General features: G+C 42.8%; 1 protein-coding gene and 1 long non-coding RNA gene across 4 annotated transcripts; both read left to right on the top strand.

Moving 5' to 3' along the window:
- The first annotated feature begins 8 nt into the window (after window positions 1-8).
- Window positions 9-15,659, top strand: epn3b (epsin 3b). Of its 3 annotated transcripts, none has more exons than XM_034597109.1 (12): window positions 9-136; window positions 5,788-5,843; window positions 6,619-6,777; window positions 7,034-7,117; window positions 7,477-7,774; window positions 8,003-8,121; window positions 9,117-9,203; window positions 11,707-11,830; window positions 11,979-12,149; window positions 12,295-12,390; window positions 14,736-15,029; window positions 15,125-15,659. In XM_034597109.1, exons 1-12 carry the CDS (start codon window positions 118-120, stop codon window positions 15,421-15,423), a joined length of 1,806 nt encoding a protein of 601 aa, XP_034453000.1. In that variant the 5' UTR covers window positions 9-117; the 3' UTR covers window positions 15,424-15,659. The 3 variants fall into 3 exon arrangements, with proteins under 3 accessions (XP_034453000.1, XP_034452999.1, XP_034452998.1); XM_034597108.1 differs by having other exon boundaries at window positions 9,093-9,203; window positions 11,982-12,149; XM_034597107.1 differs by having other exon boundaries at window positions 9,093-9,203.
- On the top strand, window positions 1,469-3,382 carry LOC117769456. The gene is made up of 2 exons (XR_004615237.1): window positions 1,469-1,712; window positions 1,943-3,382. It is a non-coding gene; the product is annotated as an uncharacterized LOC117769456 (long non-coding RNA).
- Window positions 15,660-18,844: the final 3,185 nt, after the last annotated feature.

Here is an 18,844-nt window from a genome sequence, read left to right as displayed (position 1 = left end):
CAGATCATAGGTGCGGGTTGGATCATCGTGGTTGCCCTGCTTAGCAGATCCCAGCGCAGGGGATATTACCGACGCTGAGGACTTGGAGAGGAGGAGGAGGAGGACAGCGGAGAGGCGATGATGAGCAATGGACAAGGTGAGAAGCTGCATGTTCCTGCACTTTTAGTTGTTCCAGCCAACACCACCTCTGCGTTGTTGCACATGCGAGCCGCGGTGTATTTAGACATGTTGCCGACCTACATGGAAGAGGCTCCAGCAGTTGGTGGCCTTGCGCAGGAATGTGCCGCACATGGAGGAGACCCCCGCACAGAGGATCCACCGCAGCAGGAGGAGGTGTGAGTGTGTGTGTGTGTGTGGATGTGCGGTATGGAGGCTGGGGGGGGGGTAATACATTATGCAGACCCACCGTGGGCACATCTCTCCTCTCCATCACCACCTGGAATGTACGGTACACCTGCTTCCGCAGCACGCATGCGCATCTGCAAACGTGACTGACGGGATGACGTACGCGTTGGAGGAATTTTGACGCATCAGGCCGGTTTATGTAAGGAAACTTGAATCTATTAGTGCAACAGAGGTTCAAGTATCTCAACTTAAAATGCTAAAATGAAAACAGATTTAGAGTCTGACTCCAGGTCTCAGAGGGAATTAGTTTGAATTGGTTTCATTTGTAAAGGTAAAGTTTACAGCTGGTTATCAGAAGAAATGACCCCATCATGTCCCAGTAAAATCCCAGTGGGGGCTGTCATTGTGTCTGAGGCGTTGTTGTGTTCGTCAGCCCCACAGTTTGTCCCCAGATGACTTCACCACCACCACCAGTCTCTGTCTATCTGTGCTGTTCTGAGACCTTCACATGCAAACTCTGCAACAATGAAAAGGTTCAGAAACTCTACATTTCAAGGCAACTTACTGCACTAGATTTTTAAAGAATATTAACATGGTATCAACTAATTATCCTTTGTTTTAATTTTGAGTTCTGAATACTAACAATTCTTACCGGTAAAACGTTTATGTAGACATAAAGATTGGTCAGTCACCACAAACCAAATTCAATTTTAAATGTGAATGGTAAATATACGGTGGCAGAGACGTCTCACACAAGTGCATAGAAGACAAATTAAAGAACAACCCGAATGCAAGAGCCACAACCCAAATCGAAAGTTACAACACTACTACAACAGCCACAACACAACTACACACAGCAGAAACACAGCCACAATGGAATGGAAGGGAGTGACATTGGATGTTGACAATGAAATTAGCATCAGAGATACATTTTGCTGTACAGGCGCTTGGAGCAACCGAAAAGTAGACAAGCATGTCATGATGCTGACTAATTTTTTCAAGGTTTTCACAAACATGAAAACATTTCACTGTCAACTTCCGTCATGGTTGTGTTTCCTTTTTGTGGCTTTTGCATTCGTGTTTTTCCATAAAGCATTTGTGTGAGACGTCTCATCCACCATAGCAATGGGCTGTATTTATTTAGCAAATTTCTAGTCCTTTTGAACACTTGCACAGCGCTGAGTCCATAGACTTAGTCACTTCCTCCCACTATCTGGAAATGAAGCCAAAATATCCTGGACGTAAACGAACGCTGCCATCTTGCGCATTTGCAGCCAGACTCTGTGCAGTCGGTGTATGAAGGCGGCGCTGCATTAAGAAGGTCCCGCAGATAAACATGCTCAAACAATGGTGCGTCATTTTCAGCTGTCAATTATGACGTTTCACCCCGTTTTTATAACATCAAATAACTAATAAAAACAAACTTACTGGGAAGAAATGAACACTTGAGCGACCATCCGTGTGACAAGAACTACCTAAAATCACTGAAACCATCTAAAAAAAATATTTGACATGTATTTAGACTTTTAAGTTTGGTCCATGTCCATCAATTAACATAGCAGAGGAGGGACTTTTTATTTATTTTTACTGCAGCCAGCCATCAGGTGGCAATTGAGATGTTTTGGCTTCACTTTTGGGAACTGACATGTCGTCCATTTGTATCAACAGTCTGTGGATCAGAAGCCACTAATTAAACACTACTCTTCCTAATAAAAAAGAAACCTGGAGATTTGATTTGTAGGCCCCGTTTTTAGCTGGCCAGGCTTTCACTCTGATCAAAACGTTTTAAACGTTTTATAGCCACCTAGTATTGAGGGCAACTTTACATATAAAACGTAAAAAAGTTAAATACTTTGCTAAGTTTACAAAGCCATTAAAAATACCCTTTGCGCACTTTATTTTTAAATCATAGTAAGCCGTGCAATTTCAAGTTTTTCGTTTTTACAGGGCACAAACATAAAACATCTTGATAAATGTTAAACGTCAGGAACACAAGAACACGTGTAAGTGTCTCTGGATTCAAACGTGTTTGTTGTTGTCTCAGACATCTGGACTATTCTTAGTAGCCTGTAGGCACTTCAAATAGTGATCAAGGTTAAATTTTGTGTTGTCTCTACCTGATGGGATGTGGCCTTCACTGGTTATATTCCTGTCAGGACGGATGGAGGAGGATGAGAGTTTGTGCAGCAGACAGTACCAGTCAGAATGAGACTGGTGGAGCGTGCAGCACATGCTTGGTCCAGACATCACAATAATACAGAAACGGGGAAATTCCTTTGTTACATTGGATTGAAGTTGCCACTCATCAATCTGTCATCCATACACATTTTCAGCTGCTGCCATTACCTCAGGATTCCTGACTCCCCTCTGTCTGTATGAGAGTTGTCATACACGCACAGAGTTTATATTACTCCCACAGTGTGAATAATCAGTTGTGGTGTGGGGGTCAGCTCCAGAGACAATAGTTTCAAACAGCTCACATAGTAGACAGCACCAGCCTTCAATAACCTTTGTGTTTCTGTGTCCGAGCTGAAGATGATTGTGCAGAAAGGTGATACTGCTTCAGGTTGCTGAGCTTCACTTTCTTCTTTATGTCCTTCACTATCTCTCTGGCTCCCCCTCTCTGTCTCTCTTGCATATACACAAACACTATGAGACTTGTGTCCCTGTCTGAGTTTCTGTCCGTGTCCCAGCTGGGAGTGTCTCAGGTCCTCTGTGCCTCTGCTGATGTCAGCGTTTCCGCAGGACAGGGCATCCTGTGACTTGTTCCACTGTGACATCCTCTTTCAACTGCTGTGAAGCAGCAGTGAACAGAAAGACTAATTAGATGTAGTTATAGGAAGGATCATAGCAGTAATAGCCCATTAATAAGGTTGTTACATTCTGAGCCAAATGCAGTGGATGGGTTTGTGATCAGGTCTGCTGGACACAAGCTCAAGGATCTGATTGACCTTGGGGCTCATGAGCTGGAGCTGCATGCAGTGACTGCCATTAATATTCTTGTTTACACTGTAAAATCTGTCGGCGTGTCAGTTGATCATACTTAAAAAACATCTAGTAAACCGACTGCCTTGAAAAAGGTAAGTAAATAGCTATTAGTCTTAAAGCTAGGGTTGGTAATCCTGGACACACTAGCTAGAGCAGGCTACACTTCAAAAAATGCAACCGATACATCCCACCCCATCAAAGCTACGCCTCCAAAACAAATGAATGTACACTGACTGACAACTGCTAGAAGCCGACTAACCTCTGACTATCGTCTCTGCTTCAGCCGTGTTTAAGTCGCTTCTGCTGACGACTGTTGTCATGTGCAGTGAGAGCACAGGCAGAGTGCAGGCAGGCAGGTCGGTTAGTGACAGACAGGTATGCCAGCCAATCATTTCATTCAAACTAACTGAAATGATTGCTGATTAGTGGTTCTGTGAGAATTGCTCATGGTAGAAACAAATGGTTTTGCTATACACACCTATTCTGCTTTTTACTAACTGTGCACAAAGCTTCACTCGTGGTATCAAAATACATCCTTTAATGCAGCAACTTCAGCGACCCTAACAAATATAAAATAAAAGAACTGAAATCTACGTCCTCGTGCCTAGAAACATCTATGAGGTGTTAGAACACAACTTAATCCAACATCCTCCAACATGCTCCACTAATGATGCAAGATGGCTCCTGTTTACTGCACACGTGTACTGCTGAGCTCCAGTCCAGTTTACTCAAGTGAATGTAGTTTAATACATGTTTTAAGCAAAGTAATTCCTTAAAATATATATAAAAAATCATATAAGTAGAATCAACTGGACAGTGACAAATAAGTAGAGAACACTTATGTAATGTAAGTAAGAACAGGTATGACTTTTTACAATGTAGGAGTGGGTATTTACTGGTTTTACAAGCTGTAGTCGCTGCTTTGAAGCATACAGGTGAAGAAAATCTAAAGAAATGGAACATATTTCATCTTCCACCAAATATCAACAAGCCCACAGATGAATGGCTGGTTTGATCAATGCCTTTGACAGCCTGATGGTTAAACTGAGGCGATGACTGACGAGAAGAGGTTTAGTTTAGTGAGGTCACCCTCGTTCAGCTTTGGTTTAGTGGGTTAATTATGCTCCATGTCTGTGAACGCTTATAGTCGCAGGCAGAGAGAGAAGTATCACATGAACTCTTAATGATCGATTCCCTTGTGTCCTCTCTGAAATATGAATTTGGCAGCGAGAAATGGGTTGCAAGTGTGTGCGCGCACAGATGGTTGCATGTGTGTGTGTGTCTGTGTCTGTGTTGGCCTGAATAAAATAAGCCATCAAGAAGCTTCATGAGACACCTGAGTGCCAGAGCTTTTATCTGACCTACTTCCTTCTGAGGGGGCACAGATTGTGAGGAACCACTCAGTCGCTGTCATCAGTCACTGTTTGTATGGCTCGTTGAATTCATGTTAATGTAAAAAGCAAAGAATAATGAGAAAAACAAAGAAAAGGTATGTTTACAAGAGAATCGTGATGTTATTAAGTTTTCTTCATATTGGGCAGGTTGAATATTTTTAACTGTGAAAAGCTGAGTATAGCAAACCTTTAATGGAGCCAGTTTCGCAAAATGTAAACAAATATAAGCGTAATTAAATAAAAAATTGGCCTGTTACATGAGCCTATGTCTTGTAGCCTTCAACCAAACTCAGAAAAGAGTGTAGTAATTATCTTTGGGCCTGACCACCGAGCAGACAAACTACAACCGTTTGTTTATCCACTGGCAAGCAATATCAAATCCACAGCCAGAAACCTCGCTATCACACAACTTAGAAGCTCATGTCAATAACCTTATTGAATTTTGTTACTTTCACTAAGGAAATAAAGCCAAAATAAAAGAATCTCTTTCTTCTCCTGACCCAGGAAAGCTTACTCACACCTTTGTCTATTTACATGTACCAGTTAATCTTCAGTGTCTCGGCTTCATTGCAGAATGCTGTTTGTATTTTAACCAACACAAAGTGTATAGGGCCCAAATCTCTCCAGTTCCTCTCTCTTCATTGGCAGCTAGTAAAATTGAGGTCTGGTAATATATATTATTATTATTATTAATAATAATAATAATAATAATAATAATAATATTATAGGGTCCTCACACCAGTCAGTGCTTAGGCCCTGAAAAACAGCATTACTCATTAAATCCATAGTTGTTTTGGTATGATGAAGGGTCCGAGGTGTCAAACTAGGAATTTATGGTGAATCAGATCAACCTTAAAAGACAAAGGTATCATTAGATTTCATTTATCCTCACGTGTTGGCTTTTTATGTTTCCTACAGGAGCTCCTTTTAACTCCTGACAGAGAGGAGGGGTCTTCTTTGCTTTAGCTAGCTCTCCAGTTCCACGTATACCTGTTGAGCATTTACTCTTCACTTTCTCTCCCTCCACATCCTCCATCACCTATCACCATGACAACCTCAGCCCTGCGCCGGCAGGTGAAGAACATTGTGCACAACTATTCAGAAGCAGAGATCAAGGTATTACAAATATTATTGTGCAGTGTTCTCTTTAAATGCTATTGATGTGCATTCGTTTTTATGTGTTACACTTTGAGGATAAGTTGTCTGTTGCCTCTTACTTCTTGTCTTGGATACTGCTGATGTTGCTGTTACTCTATGGGTTTTTTCTTCTATCTTTATTTGAAAGCGTGGTATTTCAGTTTGAGAGCAGCACTTATTGATTTCATGTTCAGATTCATGCTTGCACTCAAACAGCCCCAGCTTGTGCTCAAAATTTGCACTTGCACTTAGATATTTTGGAACTTGGACATACTTTCTGCGTTCTAGCTTTAGCTTTTCTCCTTGTAACATCTGTTCTTAGATTTCTCCTCTGCTATTGTTGATGTTTTTCATCTGTGTCAGCTTTACTTCTTTGAGAGTCCTGTCCGACCCTTTTTTAAAAATGGGTTCATGTTCTCCCTCCCGCCACGGCTGTTCACAGGCTTCCCATTGGCAATTAAGCTAACGCACCCACAACGAAGGCATGACTTTATCAACACTACACCTGGCATTCTATGGGTTTGGGAATTTTAAAAGACTCAAGCAGAACAAATCTAGTTCAGGGTTTTTAGAGAGAGTATTACAAAAGCTGAATGTGAAATCAATTAGACCTACTCTCACACTCAAAGACCACGCTCTTGAATAAATATAGGAGAAAAACCCATATTATTCAAGATGAGTTAGAAAATGAGGTGCATGTAATGTAAATATGGGAAGAAATAGATGTTTTGCTTCCTCTGCTGGTGACGTGCAGGTTCGCGAGGCCACCTCGAACGATCCATGGGGCCCATCCTCATCTCTCATGTCCGAGATCGCGGACTTGACCTTCAATGTGGTGGCATTTGCAGAGGTCATGGGCATGGTTTGGAAACGCCTCAACGACAGCGGCAAGAACTGGAGACATGTCTACAAGGTGACCTCAGTGAAGAGAGCAATTTAACTAGTGAGATTTAACTGTGATTTCTAATCAGTAAGTAATCTCTGCCTGTTTCTCTTTCGTTCTGCTTCAACTGTTAAATGCTCGACCGACCAGCTGACCTCCCACCACCACCAGTAGTTTCCTTTAGTAACATTCATGTTTCTTCCTCCTCGTTACTAAAGCTCTACTCAAAGCTGTCGGTGAGTGTGTAGCACAGAGCATCAGTGTGGTAATCAGTATTTGCTCACAGGCCCTGACTCTGTTGGATTACCTGCTGAAGACAGGATCAGAGAGAGTGGCTCAGCAGTGTCGTGAGAACGCATTCACGATTCAGGTACCGCCTGTAACTGGAGGAGAACCTTGGTAATCTGAACGCCTCAGGAATAATGTTCGTTTGGAACATCAGTAGTTGTTACCTTGGCAACTACTACTCTTCCTTGGGTCTATATTTACAGGAACACAGTATAATCAGCAAACGTTACGCTACAGAAGACAGAAACCACCTTTGAACTCAGAACAAACTAAATCACTAACAAACTAATTTCATATCAAATAACTAATAACAATATCATTACACTCCTGCAGATCAGATTGTTGAGATTCTCTTGCATCGTTATCACAACTCGATCTGTACATTGTTTGAAAAGTTCCTGTTGATTACAAAATGTGCTTTGATTGCTTGTGTGGGCTCAGACACTGCGTGACTTCCAGTACATGGACCGTGACGGCAGAGACCAGGGGGCTAACGTGAGGGAAAAGGCTCGCCAGCTGGTGTGTCTCCTGCGGGACGAGGAGCGGCTCCGCCAGGAGAGGAGTCAAGCCCTGAAGACCAAGGAGCGAATGGCTGGGGGGGGCAGCGGAGGAGGCGGGGGTGTGTACGGAGGCATCCCCCCGTCTTATCACCCGGGTAGGCGAACGAGCCAGCCCAGCATGGCTGTGCTGTACGGCGATGAGTTCAGCCGCTCCAGAGGCTCTCCGTCCTCCTTCAACTGTGAGTTTTTAAAGATAGTGTGTTGGAAATTTGTGAATAAATAGATTAAGAGTTTAAAATACACACTTGTATTCACACCACATCCCTAATGAAATGCAATTTGCACCGTAGTCCAGCCCCCGATGGATTATCAATACTGCAGCGTAGGCCTGAGAATGTTCAAATCAGCCACACAGACCACCGCACACACACACTCTCACTCTCACTCCTTCCTCAAACTCTCTGCAGCCTCGTCGTCGTCTCCTCGCGCCGCCTCTGACCTGGAGCAGGCCCGGCCTCAGACCAGCGGGGAGGAGGAGCTGCAGCTCCAGCTCGCCTTAGCCATGAGCAGGGAGGAGAGTCAGAAGGTAAAACAGCATACACACACATATTATGATAATGTGTGATTGCCAGCATCCTCCCCTTAGCTACACACACACACTCTTGGCGTCGCTATAGTTGTGAGGACACTCATTGACATAATGCATTCCCTAGCCTCTTACCCTAACCTCAACCATCACAACTAAATGCCTAACCCTTACCCTTACCCTAACCTAATTCAAACCCTAACCCTAAAACCAAGTCTTAACCCTCAAAAAGCCAATTTAATGTGTGAGGACCAGCCAAAGTGTCCTCACAATGTTAAAATGTCCTCACAATGATGGTATAGAACCTAAATGGGCCCTCATAACTATAGATAGACATGCACACACACACACACACACACACACACACACGCACACACACACACACACACACACACACAGACACACACACACACACACACACACACACACACACACACACACACACACACACACACACACACACCAAAAGGAGCATGAGCAGCTCCACAGAAATAGCTCACTCCATACAGCTCTTTGTTAATGTTTTTAAAACTCTAGTTGTGCGTCTCTGTATTTCATGATATGGCTCTGAAACTAAACTAAACTTTTTCCTTCCCTACATCCCTCATTGGCAGCCTCTCCTCCTTCTGCTTCCCAGTACCTCGGCTGTATCTCCCACCAGCCTCATTAATAATCCAGTTTTTATGTGTCCTCTCACACACAATTTGTGTTTAAACGTCTAAGTGGTTTTGGAAGATTTTCTCTGCACTTTTTCTCTCTGCTTAACTAAACTGCCCTATGCTCTTTGTCCACTAAATATTTCAGCAGCACTGGTGCCGCCTTCATTCGGATGGACTACTCAAACACTGTTTCACTAACGTCAGCGTGTGTGTGTGTGTGTGTGTGTGTGTGTGTGTGTGTGTGTGTGTGTGTGTGTGTGTGTGTGTGTGTGTGTGTACTTCCACGCTCATTGGCGTCGCGTTAATGTTGATGATGTCACGATGCCGCCCCTGCAGGAGCAGCGCTGTCGCCAAGGAGACGAGTCTCTGTTACAGAAGGCCCTGGATGAGAGCCGGAGAGAGAGCCATTCAGGGACTCAGGAGGTGAGTTTAAAAATGTGTTTGTGTGTTTGTGTGTTTGTGTGTTTGTGAGTGTGTGTGCGTGTGCACGCTGTACAGTATTCGTATTTGCATGGTGAGGTGGGTGGGTGGGTGCATTTGTAGGTGGCTGTTGGCAGGAATTTAGAGAATGAAGTGGAGTTTATGGTGTGTCGTGATAGGGAGGGAAAACATGGATCAGCATAATGAGGGAGGGTTTGAGAGGGAAAGGGGTGAGCGGGGGGGAGGAGAAAGGTGCCTGCTGAATGATAATGACTTTGTCTTGTCTAACCTTGAGCTCAGCATGACATTTGCCTAAAAGCCCGCACTCCTTATCTCGTAGCACACCAGCTCCCTCCCTCATTGGCCTGTCAACAAGCCATTCAGGATCACAGGTCATCTGACGTTAATGTTCCCATGGCTTGTAATTGGTCATATTCTCATTATCCTTATTCTCAGAAAAATAAAATGGACATTAGGATCAGGGGGGAAAATAATACAAGAGAGCTCCAAAATGCTCCTCTAACCAACGTAATACCTGACATATTCACAAGGTCAGATACATAGCTCATTGAATTCAGTGCAATTTACAGTGGGTGCATGTTTTAAGACCTATAAAAACACTGTAATTTGAATAATAGTTTGTGTTTGATCAATTAACAAATAAATCAGTTATTTAACTTACATCAACTCCTGCATTGAAAAATGGGAGATATGCAAATATTCAAGTTTGACCACTGAACTTCTGCTCTGAGTGAACCAGCTGGTCCAAGTTTCCACATCACACCTTTGTATATGAGTGTGTGCATATTGGACCACGATTGGACTTCGTGTGACTATGAGTGAGCGTCTGTTAAAGTCAAATCCTGCATACAAAGATCAGGATAAGCTAAAAGTTTAGTTTTAATGATTGAGACCTAAGAGAGATTATCCATGTTGTTAACTTCAAACTTCCACATTGAACCTCCGACCCAGGAAATCGTGTTAAAAAGTCAGCACCGATTTGTGCAGATTTATCTTGCTTTGTTATGATCATAACATTGACAATGTTGTTTATTTGAAATATAGTCCGACCAATTTTTTTGGTTGGCAAATATAGAAATAATGGTATTCTGCAATATGAGCCCGAATGAGTTAATGGTTGGCTGATAGATATTCTGTTTGCCAATATGCGCCAATATGAAAGGTTTTATTTTACAGAATTAAACAATGTGTGGGTTTTCTCTGGGTACACTGGCTCTCCCCCTGCAGTCCAAAGACATGCAGATTGTGGTTAGGTTACTAGGAGACTTTAAATTGCCTGTAGGTGTGAATGGGAGTGTGAACGGTTGTTTGTCTCTGTATGTTGGCCCTGAAATACACTGATGACCTGTTTAGGCTCTCGCCCAATATCAGCTGGGATAAGCGTTGTAGATAATGGATGGATGAACGGGTGGAAAATATCAAGCCTCAATTACATTTCTCTAAGGACATCTTTGGGAATAATTGTCAATTTTTTATTTATTTATATGTAACAGTTGATATCTCGGCCTCAGATATTTAACTTGCTAATATCAGTATTAGCCCCCAAATTTCTATATCGATCGGGCTCTATGATAATCCATCAATGGCCGCTGCTGCGGTGTGAAATTGTTTATTACTTTTTATGCTGTGCAAACTGTATTCACACAAAGGAAGGATCCGTGTTGTTACAAAGACACCGACTGTGCAGGTTACTGTAGTTTAGAACCAACTGCTCTCCACATGCTGCACTGCAGTCTGCTGCTGTGGAAGCTCTGCTCCTCCAGATGCTGCCTGACAAATTTATGAAATGATGACCCTGTTTCTGACTTACCTCAGGCACTTTTCACTCTCACTGCGTCACGTAATGTGTTCTCACTGCCAACATGTGCACCGATAACAAATCAACACACACATTATATACAGCACCAAGACATCTGCAATCGCTGGCTTTCAGTATTAAATTCTTTTCTTGTTTTGTGTTGTCTTATCTTGTCTTAACTTAGGTTAACTTGTCTGGTCTCGTCCTGTCTTAGCGTAGCTTAGTTTAGCTTATTTTGTTTAACTTGTCTTGTCATCAACTGCTTTGTGAAAATGATTATTTTGTCATTTGGATTTAATCTTTTTTTTTTATCTTAAGCAGTATGAAAACTTTACGCAATAAAGCCAATAAAAAACATTGTAATCTGAAAGAAAAAGTTTTCAGGGAAACAGTGTTAGTATAACAGTCCATAATCGTTTCCAATTCTGCTTCATTCATTTGCATTTACATCACTTACTCTGAATCAACTTCCCTTTAGTAAAGTCTGTCAGGCTCAATGTCTAAATACGGTTTAATAGTGTTTTTAATTTATCTATTACACAGTCATACTATGTAGTTACAGTTCCCTTCTCATCAGGGTTGGATGAATTTCCTCTGGCTTTCATCAAGAGTCCTGCTGTTCATTCACACGTAACTGGAAGCACATAAGAAAGTGTTTGAATGTAACACTTGTTGCTTCCTCTGCAGTCAGCCATGTTGGACCTGGTGGACATATTTGGCGCATCATCTGAGCACCCGCCCCCCCCCAGTGACCCTTGGAACTCAGCTCAGCCCGCCCATGATGTCACCTCAGACCCCTGGGACTCTGTAGGTGCGTGGCTAATCGCAGACACACCAACACATCCACTCGCACATCAGGTCAATATGACGCAAGACCTACCATCCCAGTATGTCTTCTCAAATTCTGTGAGGTTGTGTATTTACTGGGTTTGGTGTCTTTTGTCGATTTGTCCTCACAGCAGTTCACTGCAGCACTCCTGTGATTGGTAGCCCTTGGACAGCCCCTCCCTCCTCCTCCAACGCATCCAATCCTTGGGCCCCGTGTGCCGACCCAAGCACAGACCCCTGGGAAGAAGCGCCGACCTCCTCCAGTCCTGTAAATCATGCATGGGACAACCCAACAGACGGAGGTACAGGACACTGATCCGCGAGACCAGATCTCCTCACAGTGAACAGACACACTGATTGTACTTGACAATGTTTGTCCAAAAACGTGAAGCACTGGTCTCAGCCTATGGTTGTACTGTTTGCATCAGTTTTCAATTTCCTGTGCAGATGTCGATGGGACAGATCCGTTTGCTGCGCAGGAAGAGGAGAAGCCTAAACAGGAGGCTCCTCAAGTGTCCTCACCTCAACCTTCTAGTCCCACAGGTATTGTAGTACAAGACAGCCAGTACTGTACTGGTTTTTACAGCACATTTGGACTCTACAGATGCTTTAAAGGGGACATAGCATGCAAATTCCACTTTGTTAGTGCTTCTACAGGTTAATGTGGGTATCTGGCATGTCTACCAACCCAAAAACTCTGGGAAAAAAACACTCGCGCGTTTTGTTATGGTTCCTCTAAGTCAGAAACGTCATGCTTGAGCGACTCGATTGAGCTTCCTGGGTTTTGTGTCGTAACAAGGCACTGGAAGTCTCCCTACATGGTCTTGGCCCACCCCCCACCTCATCCCCCCGTCCCCCCCCGTCACGCCGGGTTTACACCGGACGCAGTGAGGCAGCGAGGCAGCGCAGCGCCGTTCTCAAGCGCGCAGCCGCCTGGCTGTTCACACGGGACGAGCATTTCTCCGCGCTGGTCAGCCCCATAGACTGTATATATAAGGTCAGCCCGCGATTCTGCTTTCTCCGCTTGTTGTTGTACCCGTTGAATGTCGGGGTTCGGGGGTAAATGATGGTCTTCATAGCCCCCCCCCCACCCCTCTTTCTCTCTCTGTCTGTCTGCTTGTGTGCTTGTAGTGGATGGGCAGAGGGGGACATTTAATTATGTGATTGGGAAAATTTAAACTCCAGGACAACAGAAGGGGAATACAAAGTATGGGATGCATATTTGATAATTTATATCATATAAAATATGTAATTTATATCGTTTAAAATCATGGGGGGAGAGGGGGGAGGGGGGAGCTGGCTCACTAGCATTTAAAAGAACAGGCACTCAAAACAGGTCACTCGGTGGAGGGCTGTTTTATACAGGGTAAAAAGGGTGCTGTTTTAAATGATCCTTGTGGTATTTTGACCAAAGTATGTTACAGACATTTCATTAAGACCCCAAGGAACCATATCAACTTGTGGTAAAATGGGCATGCTATGTCCCCTTTAAGTCTCTTGCAGACAGCAGTTGGAAAAATATACTTAGCATGAGCCCCTAACTCTAACCGAAAAATAGAATAGCATTGGTAAAACTTTTTTTTAGACTTATAACACGACATAAACATAGGTTTTTGTTTGCTGATAACATTAATATAGTGGAACAAAATAAGGAAAAAAACACCACTTCATGTTTTTTTAATGAATAACTTCATATCTTTCAATTTTTAGACCTCCACAAATGATTAACATAAAACAGACATTGAAAATGACAAGGCAGAGTTCATTTAGCGCATTTTATAGACAAAGGAACAGTTTGTGTCCTTTACCTAAAAGACGTGAGGAAGGAAGAAAGAAATTAATCAAACAACCTAAAGTAAGATGAGATTTTAGAGTGATAGTGCTCATTGAATCAGCAGTTGAGAGATAACATCACTTAACTAAACCTGCTGGTTCAAGTAATCGGATGCATTTGCGTGGTTGGTAGGATTAGTTTGAGGTATTAGGGGAAAACAGTGGAAGGACCAGACAGAGGCTGCTTAAAGAAGCAGCTCTCAGTCCGTTCTGTGGCCTCTGGTTTGGTTTATTCACCTTCTGAAAGTAAACCACAGGATATTTTGACAGTGGATATGTCATTTTATTTGAGCTTTTCACAAACTGATCTAATAATCAATCTTTATATGGAATGTATATATTTGTAGAAATCTTCTGATAACCATGGAAACAAGTCTCTCCATCAGCATGTGAGTGCAGGAGCTTTTCCCAAACCAGGAACCAAATGGTTAGGGCGCATACCTCAAAGGCACTTTTGCTATCTAATAATGACACAAAGGCCAAAAACTTAAAAAGTGACACCGTGATCTCGTAGTAATAGAGAAGATGACTCTAAACACCAATGAGACTATACTATATAAGTACTATACCATAATCCAAGTAAGGCCAGTTAGTCTGCAGAGAATCTTGTCTTCTTCTGACTTGCGTTTCATTCCTTCTTGTGAAAACCGATGTATCCACACTTAGACGATGCGGGGGAACTTAAATGATGATTTATGAAATACTAATTACAGCATCACACAGCAGGTGAACCAACTTACATCTTTGCTCCGTCCATTACTGACATGATGTTCTTAATTATCTTCTATGGCGCATGCATCCATTACATCATTTTATTACACATTACATACTTTTGTCAATCCACACCTCCGCTGACTTCTTATGACCCCCTATGTTTTTCTTGTTCTTATGCCCATGTCCACTGAACTCTTTTACGACACTATCACTTGTCGTAAACTATCACAATATTATTCTAACACAGTAAATATCAGAAATAGAAATCGTAGCATGGTTCAATATTTAAAAATGTAAAATGTACCCCATCATTTTCATTGTCTTTTCTCGTCCTGATGCAGATGAAGAGCTGTTTGGGGTAAAACCCGACTCTGACCCGTTTTCTGCAGCGGATTCCAAAACCGATGCATTTGGGGCTGATCCTCCTGCGAAACCTCTGGTAAATGGACGAGAGTCCGACAGCCCAGAGATGTTCGACCTATCCCGGCTCGCAGCTCCACTCAGCGCACCGCCTACACGTGTGTGTCGGACCCCAGAGACCTTTCTGGGACCTACGGGGGCCTCGCTGGTCAACTTAGATGCTCTGATACCCACCAACCCTCTTAGCAAAATGCACAACAACCCCTTCCTCTTAGGTAACAAATCATTCAAGAAGTACAACTTACAAAGGTCTCACTGATATAATATTTAAAATGTTTTCCAACTAATAAAACCTGTTTTTTCCCCTCAGGTCTGAGTGCTCCGTCTCCCACCAACCCCTTCCACTGCGACCAGCCTCGCCTCACCCTCAACCAAATGAGACCATCCTCCACCTCCCCGCTGCCCCCGCACATGCTCTCCTACAGCCCGTCGCTGCCTCTCCCTCTCCACCACCAGCAGCCCGTCCTCCCCTCCTCTCTCACACAGCCTCCTGCCGGACTCCTGGACCTCCCCTCCAACCTCCCCCAGCCCCTGCTCCCCCTGTCTCCGCGACCGGCAGCCCGCAGTCAGTCCCAGACGCAGACACACAGCCACAACCCCTTCCTCTGAGACTGCTGCACCCTTCTAGCGACGCTATGGACTCTTTTTTAGATCGGTCTGTGCTGACTACAATGACTGCAATTCAAATGAGCCTGAACTGGATCGTGGTCTGATGTCATCGTGCAAACTTGAAGCGGATAGAAACACGAACTGGATGTACTTGTGTCTGTCTCGAGACACGTCAGCTGCTATATAACCTGAACTCTTGAAGAAAAGCTAACTCACACGCACACACACACACACACACACACACACACACACACATACACACTCAAACTTGCACTCAGGCGCACATCAGGGTGCACACACACCAACTTTATGCACAGACACATACACACCTAAGACTTAACAGGGTGCATCTCAAAAGTCCCTGATATGTCTTTTTCCCCTTCAGCAACTCCGAGCACCCTTCTCTCCACACAACACAGAGACTCAGATGAAGCCACACGCACTGATTGTCCACGGAGATTCCCCAGGATCCTCACCGCTGCTGCTTCACCGACGAAAGCATGAATGCATCCCACCACCCCCACCTACCCCCCCAAGGGAGTCCAAACTACTCTATCCTGCTGAGCACCTGAGATGAGTTCTTCAAATAAATCCTCGTTTTTTTTTCCCTGATGAGTCAAATAGCATCTTGAGATTTCTTGGCACAATTGAGAATCAGTGGAGATGACCCCAAAGTGTGTTTCTGTAAGAATTTAGAAAAACATGCAGCACTGTTCAAGGACTAATTGACTCTGGTGGTCCTTCCGACACGACGATACCTATTTTGCATTTTGCCTTGTTACCATGCCAACTCAACAGCATCTATTGCATCTATTCCACATCCCTATTGTAGGTAAATTATTTGTCCTTTTAAAGGCGAGTGGATCCAAAAGGATTCAGGTGGATTTAAAACGGGACTAAACCAGCCTAAGCTACACCTCACTATCTCAATCTGGACCGAAACTGATCACTGATTGTAGCCTCTTGGACCCACGTGCCTGCCTCTACAGCTGACCCACAATGCATTCCCGGCTGGTTCACATTGGCGCCGTCGAGGAGGACCTCAGGGAGACCGCTCTGTCCCTCCTCCAAAGAGATTCGACCTCACTGAATCGAGAGGCATTTATATACACACAAAAAACACACAGGGAGGTGAATGGATATTTCAGATGTGAGCGTATAAAGGAGGAGGGAGGGGTAAATGAAAGATGCATATAAAAACATGTGAAGTGATTACAGATGATAAAATGATGTGTTGAGCAGCGGCTCCTCGTTCACTTCTGTTTTAGGAACAAGTGAATCTGTTTGGTCGTCACTGCACCGAAACTGGACCTGAATGTGAAATGCCTGCCTATATACACACAGGCTTAGTACATATGTATTTAATAGAATGAAACCTATAAAGTATTATGAAATATTATACCAATAAATGAATGGTGTTTGCATTATAATTTCCTCTCTTCATGCAGTCCATGTATCATTCATTCATTTCATCACTGCTGGTTGTTGAAATAGATGATTTAGTCTACAGAATAATAAAAAATATGAATACAGGGTCAAATTTGGTCCTTATAACTTCACATGAGAAATTTGTGTCCCTCCCTCAGACATGGAGAAATATTACTGTTGAAAACTTTCCTTCACAAACTTAAGTATATCTACAGAACATATTTCTACAGCTACAACAAACTTTACACATGTGCACAAAATGTTTTTCACTCATGCTCAGAATATTTCTACATCTGTAGGATTTTCTACCATCATCACAACCTTGAATCTTATCTAGTGTTTCCTTAGAAACAGTTCACTGTTTCTAGAGCGTATCTCTGAATGCTGACAAGGTGCTGATCGACACAACAAACAGCCAGTGTCTCTGGATCACTGTGCATCGCTTATGCTGCAGTAATGTCTCTATACTGAGTATGGCGGGGGTGGAAACTACAATGATGTTTGAGTTGAGGCTGAATGAGCATCAGGTCATGATGAAGGCCGTACACCAGAGACTGGCCTCCCCTCAGACAAACTTTGGAAAATAAACCTTCACCTTAGTTTATTTACCTGATTCAACTCTGGATGCCTGAGGGCTCATGATTATGTTATTTGATCCACAGGATAGCTTTATTTTTCTTCTTTGACGTAACTTCAGGCCACAACAAATACATTAAAAAGTCTGTCCTAAAGAATTTATTAGTCTCTGACATTTTTCACCGAGCCCCGTCTCCCATGCTACTGTGACATCCTGCGATAATTTATTCTTTCAAAATAAATAGTCAATTTATCCCATGCATCCACAACCCCCAGTATATTACAATACACTGAATATTAAGATTATCTTAAAGTAAGGGCCTCTCGCTTGTAAACAGATGCATTGGATTTAGTATTATATTCTCTTTGAAAAATGCGGCCAGTCAATGAAACATTTCACCAATCAATCAGCCAATCTCCCTGGAAACAAAATGTAATCTCTAACAGTCATGACATTTGTGTCGTGCGTTATTGCAAAGCATTGGTCAGTTGTTTTGCTGTGTGTTAAAACTAAAGCATTAAACCAAGAGTTTACGTTTTTTTCTGGGGATTTAGTTTGGGATGGTAAGACAGTGACCTCAGGAATCCATTAGATGTTTCCCCTGACTGTAGTCATGTTTTCTTTTTGCTTCACCTTGACTATTTTGTTTGCACCTGCTATTGAACTGCAGGCTTGAAATCTTTTTCAAATCTGTCAATGCTTGACTTCTGAGTAACAGTGTTATTGTAGGAATAGAAAAATCCTGCTATCAAATTAAATAACCTGTAATTTCACTTCATAAAATGCAATCTGTGCTCAAAGGAACATGTTTGTTCAGTTATTTATTCAGCTTTTGCTGGCTCATGCTGCATCATATGTTTGTGTAACCTGTCACTAGTCTTCATAACCTCACCTCAGTTTTTACATTTCATGATATTAAATCCTTCTATTTTAACAGAGAGTAATTTATCTGTCTCACCCTTAAGTCTTTCCTCTGTGTGTCCTGAAGGGGGAGCCACAGACATGTGTCTCAGACCCTTAGCAGTGGCCAGGCCAAGGTTAACTTCAGCAAACAGGGTCACACCTCCAGTCACCTTCCTGGAGCATCTATCTATCTATCTATCTTTCTATCTATCTATCTATCTATCTATCTATCTATCTATCTATCTATCTATCTATCTATCTATCTATCTATCTATCTATCTATCTATCTATCTATCTCTCTCTCTCTCTCTCTCTCTCTATCTATCTATCTATCTAACCTTCTCTACTATTGTTGGTATTTTGGAAGTGATAGTAAACACAATATGTTATAAAAAAATATACATTGCAGATTACATTTAAACGCTGCATGAAGGAATCAATGAGGTTTGTCAAGCATTTTCTAATTTGGTCTGATCTCCCGACTACTAGAACCTGTGCACAAACATTAACACA

This window comes from Hippoglossus hippoglossus, chromosome 1, assembly GCF_009819705.1.
Source record: "Hippoglossus hippoglossus isolate fHipHip1 chromosome 1, fHipHip1.pri, whole genome shotgun sequence".
NCBI lineage: Eukaryota > Metazoa > Chordata > Actinopteri > Pleuronectiformes > Pleuronectidae > Hippoglossus > Hippoglossus hippoglossus.
This window is presented reverse-complemented; position numbering and strand designations above follow the sequence as displayed.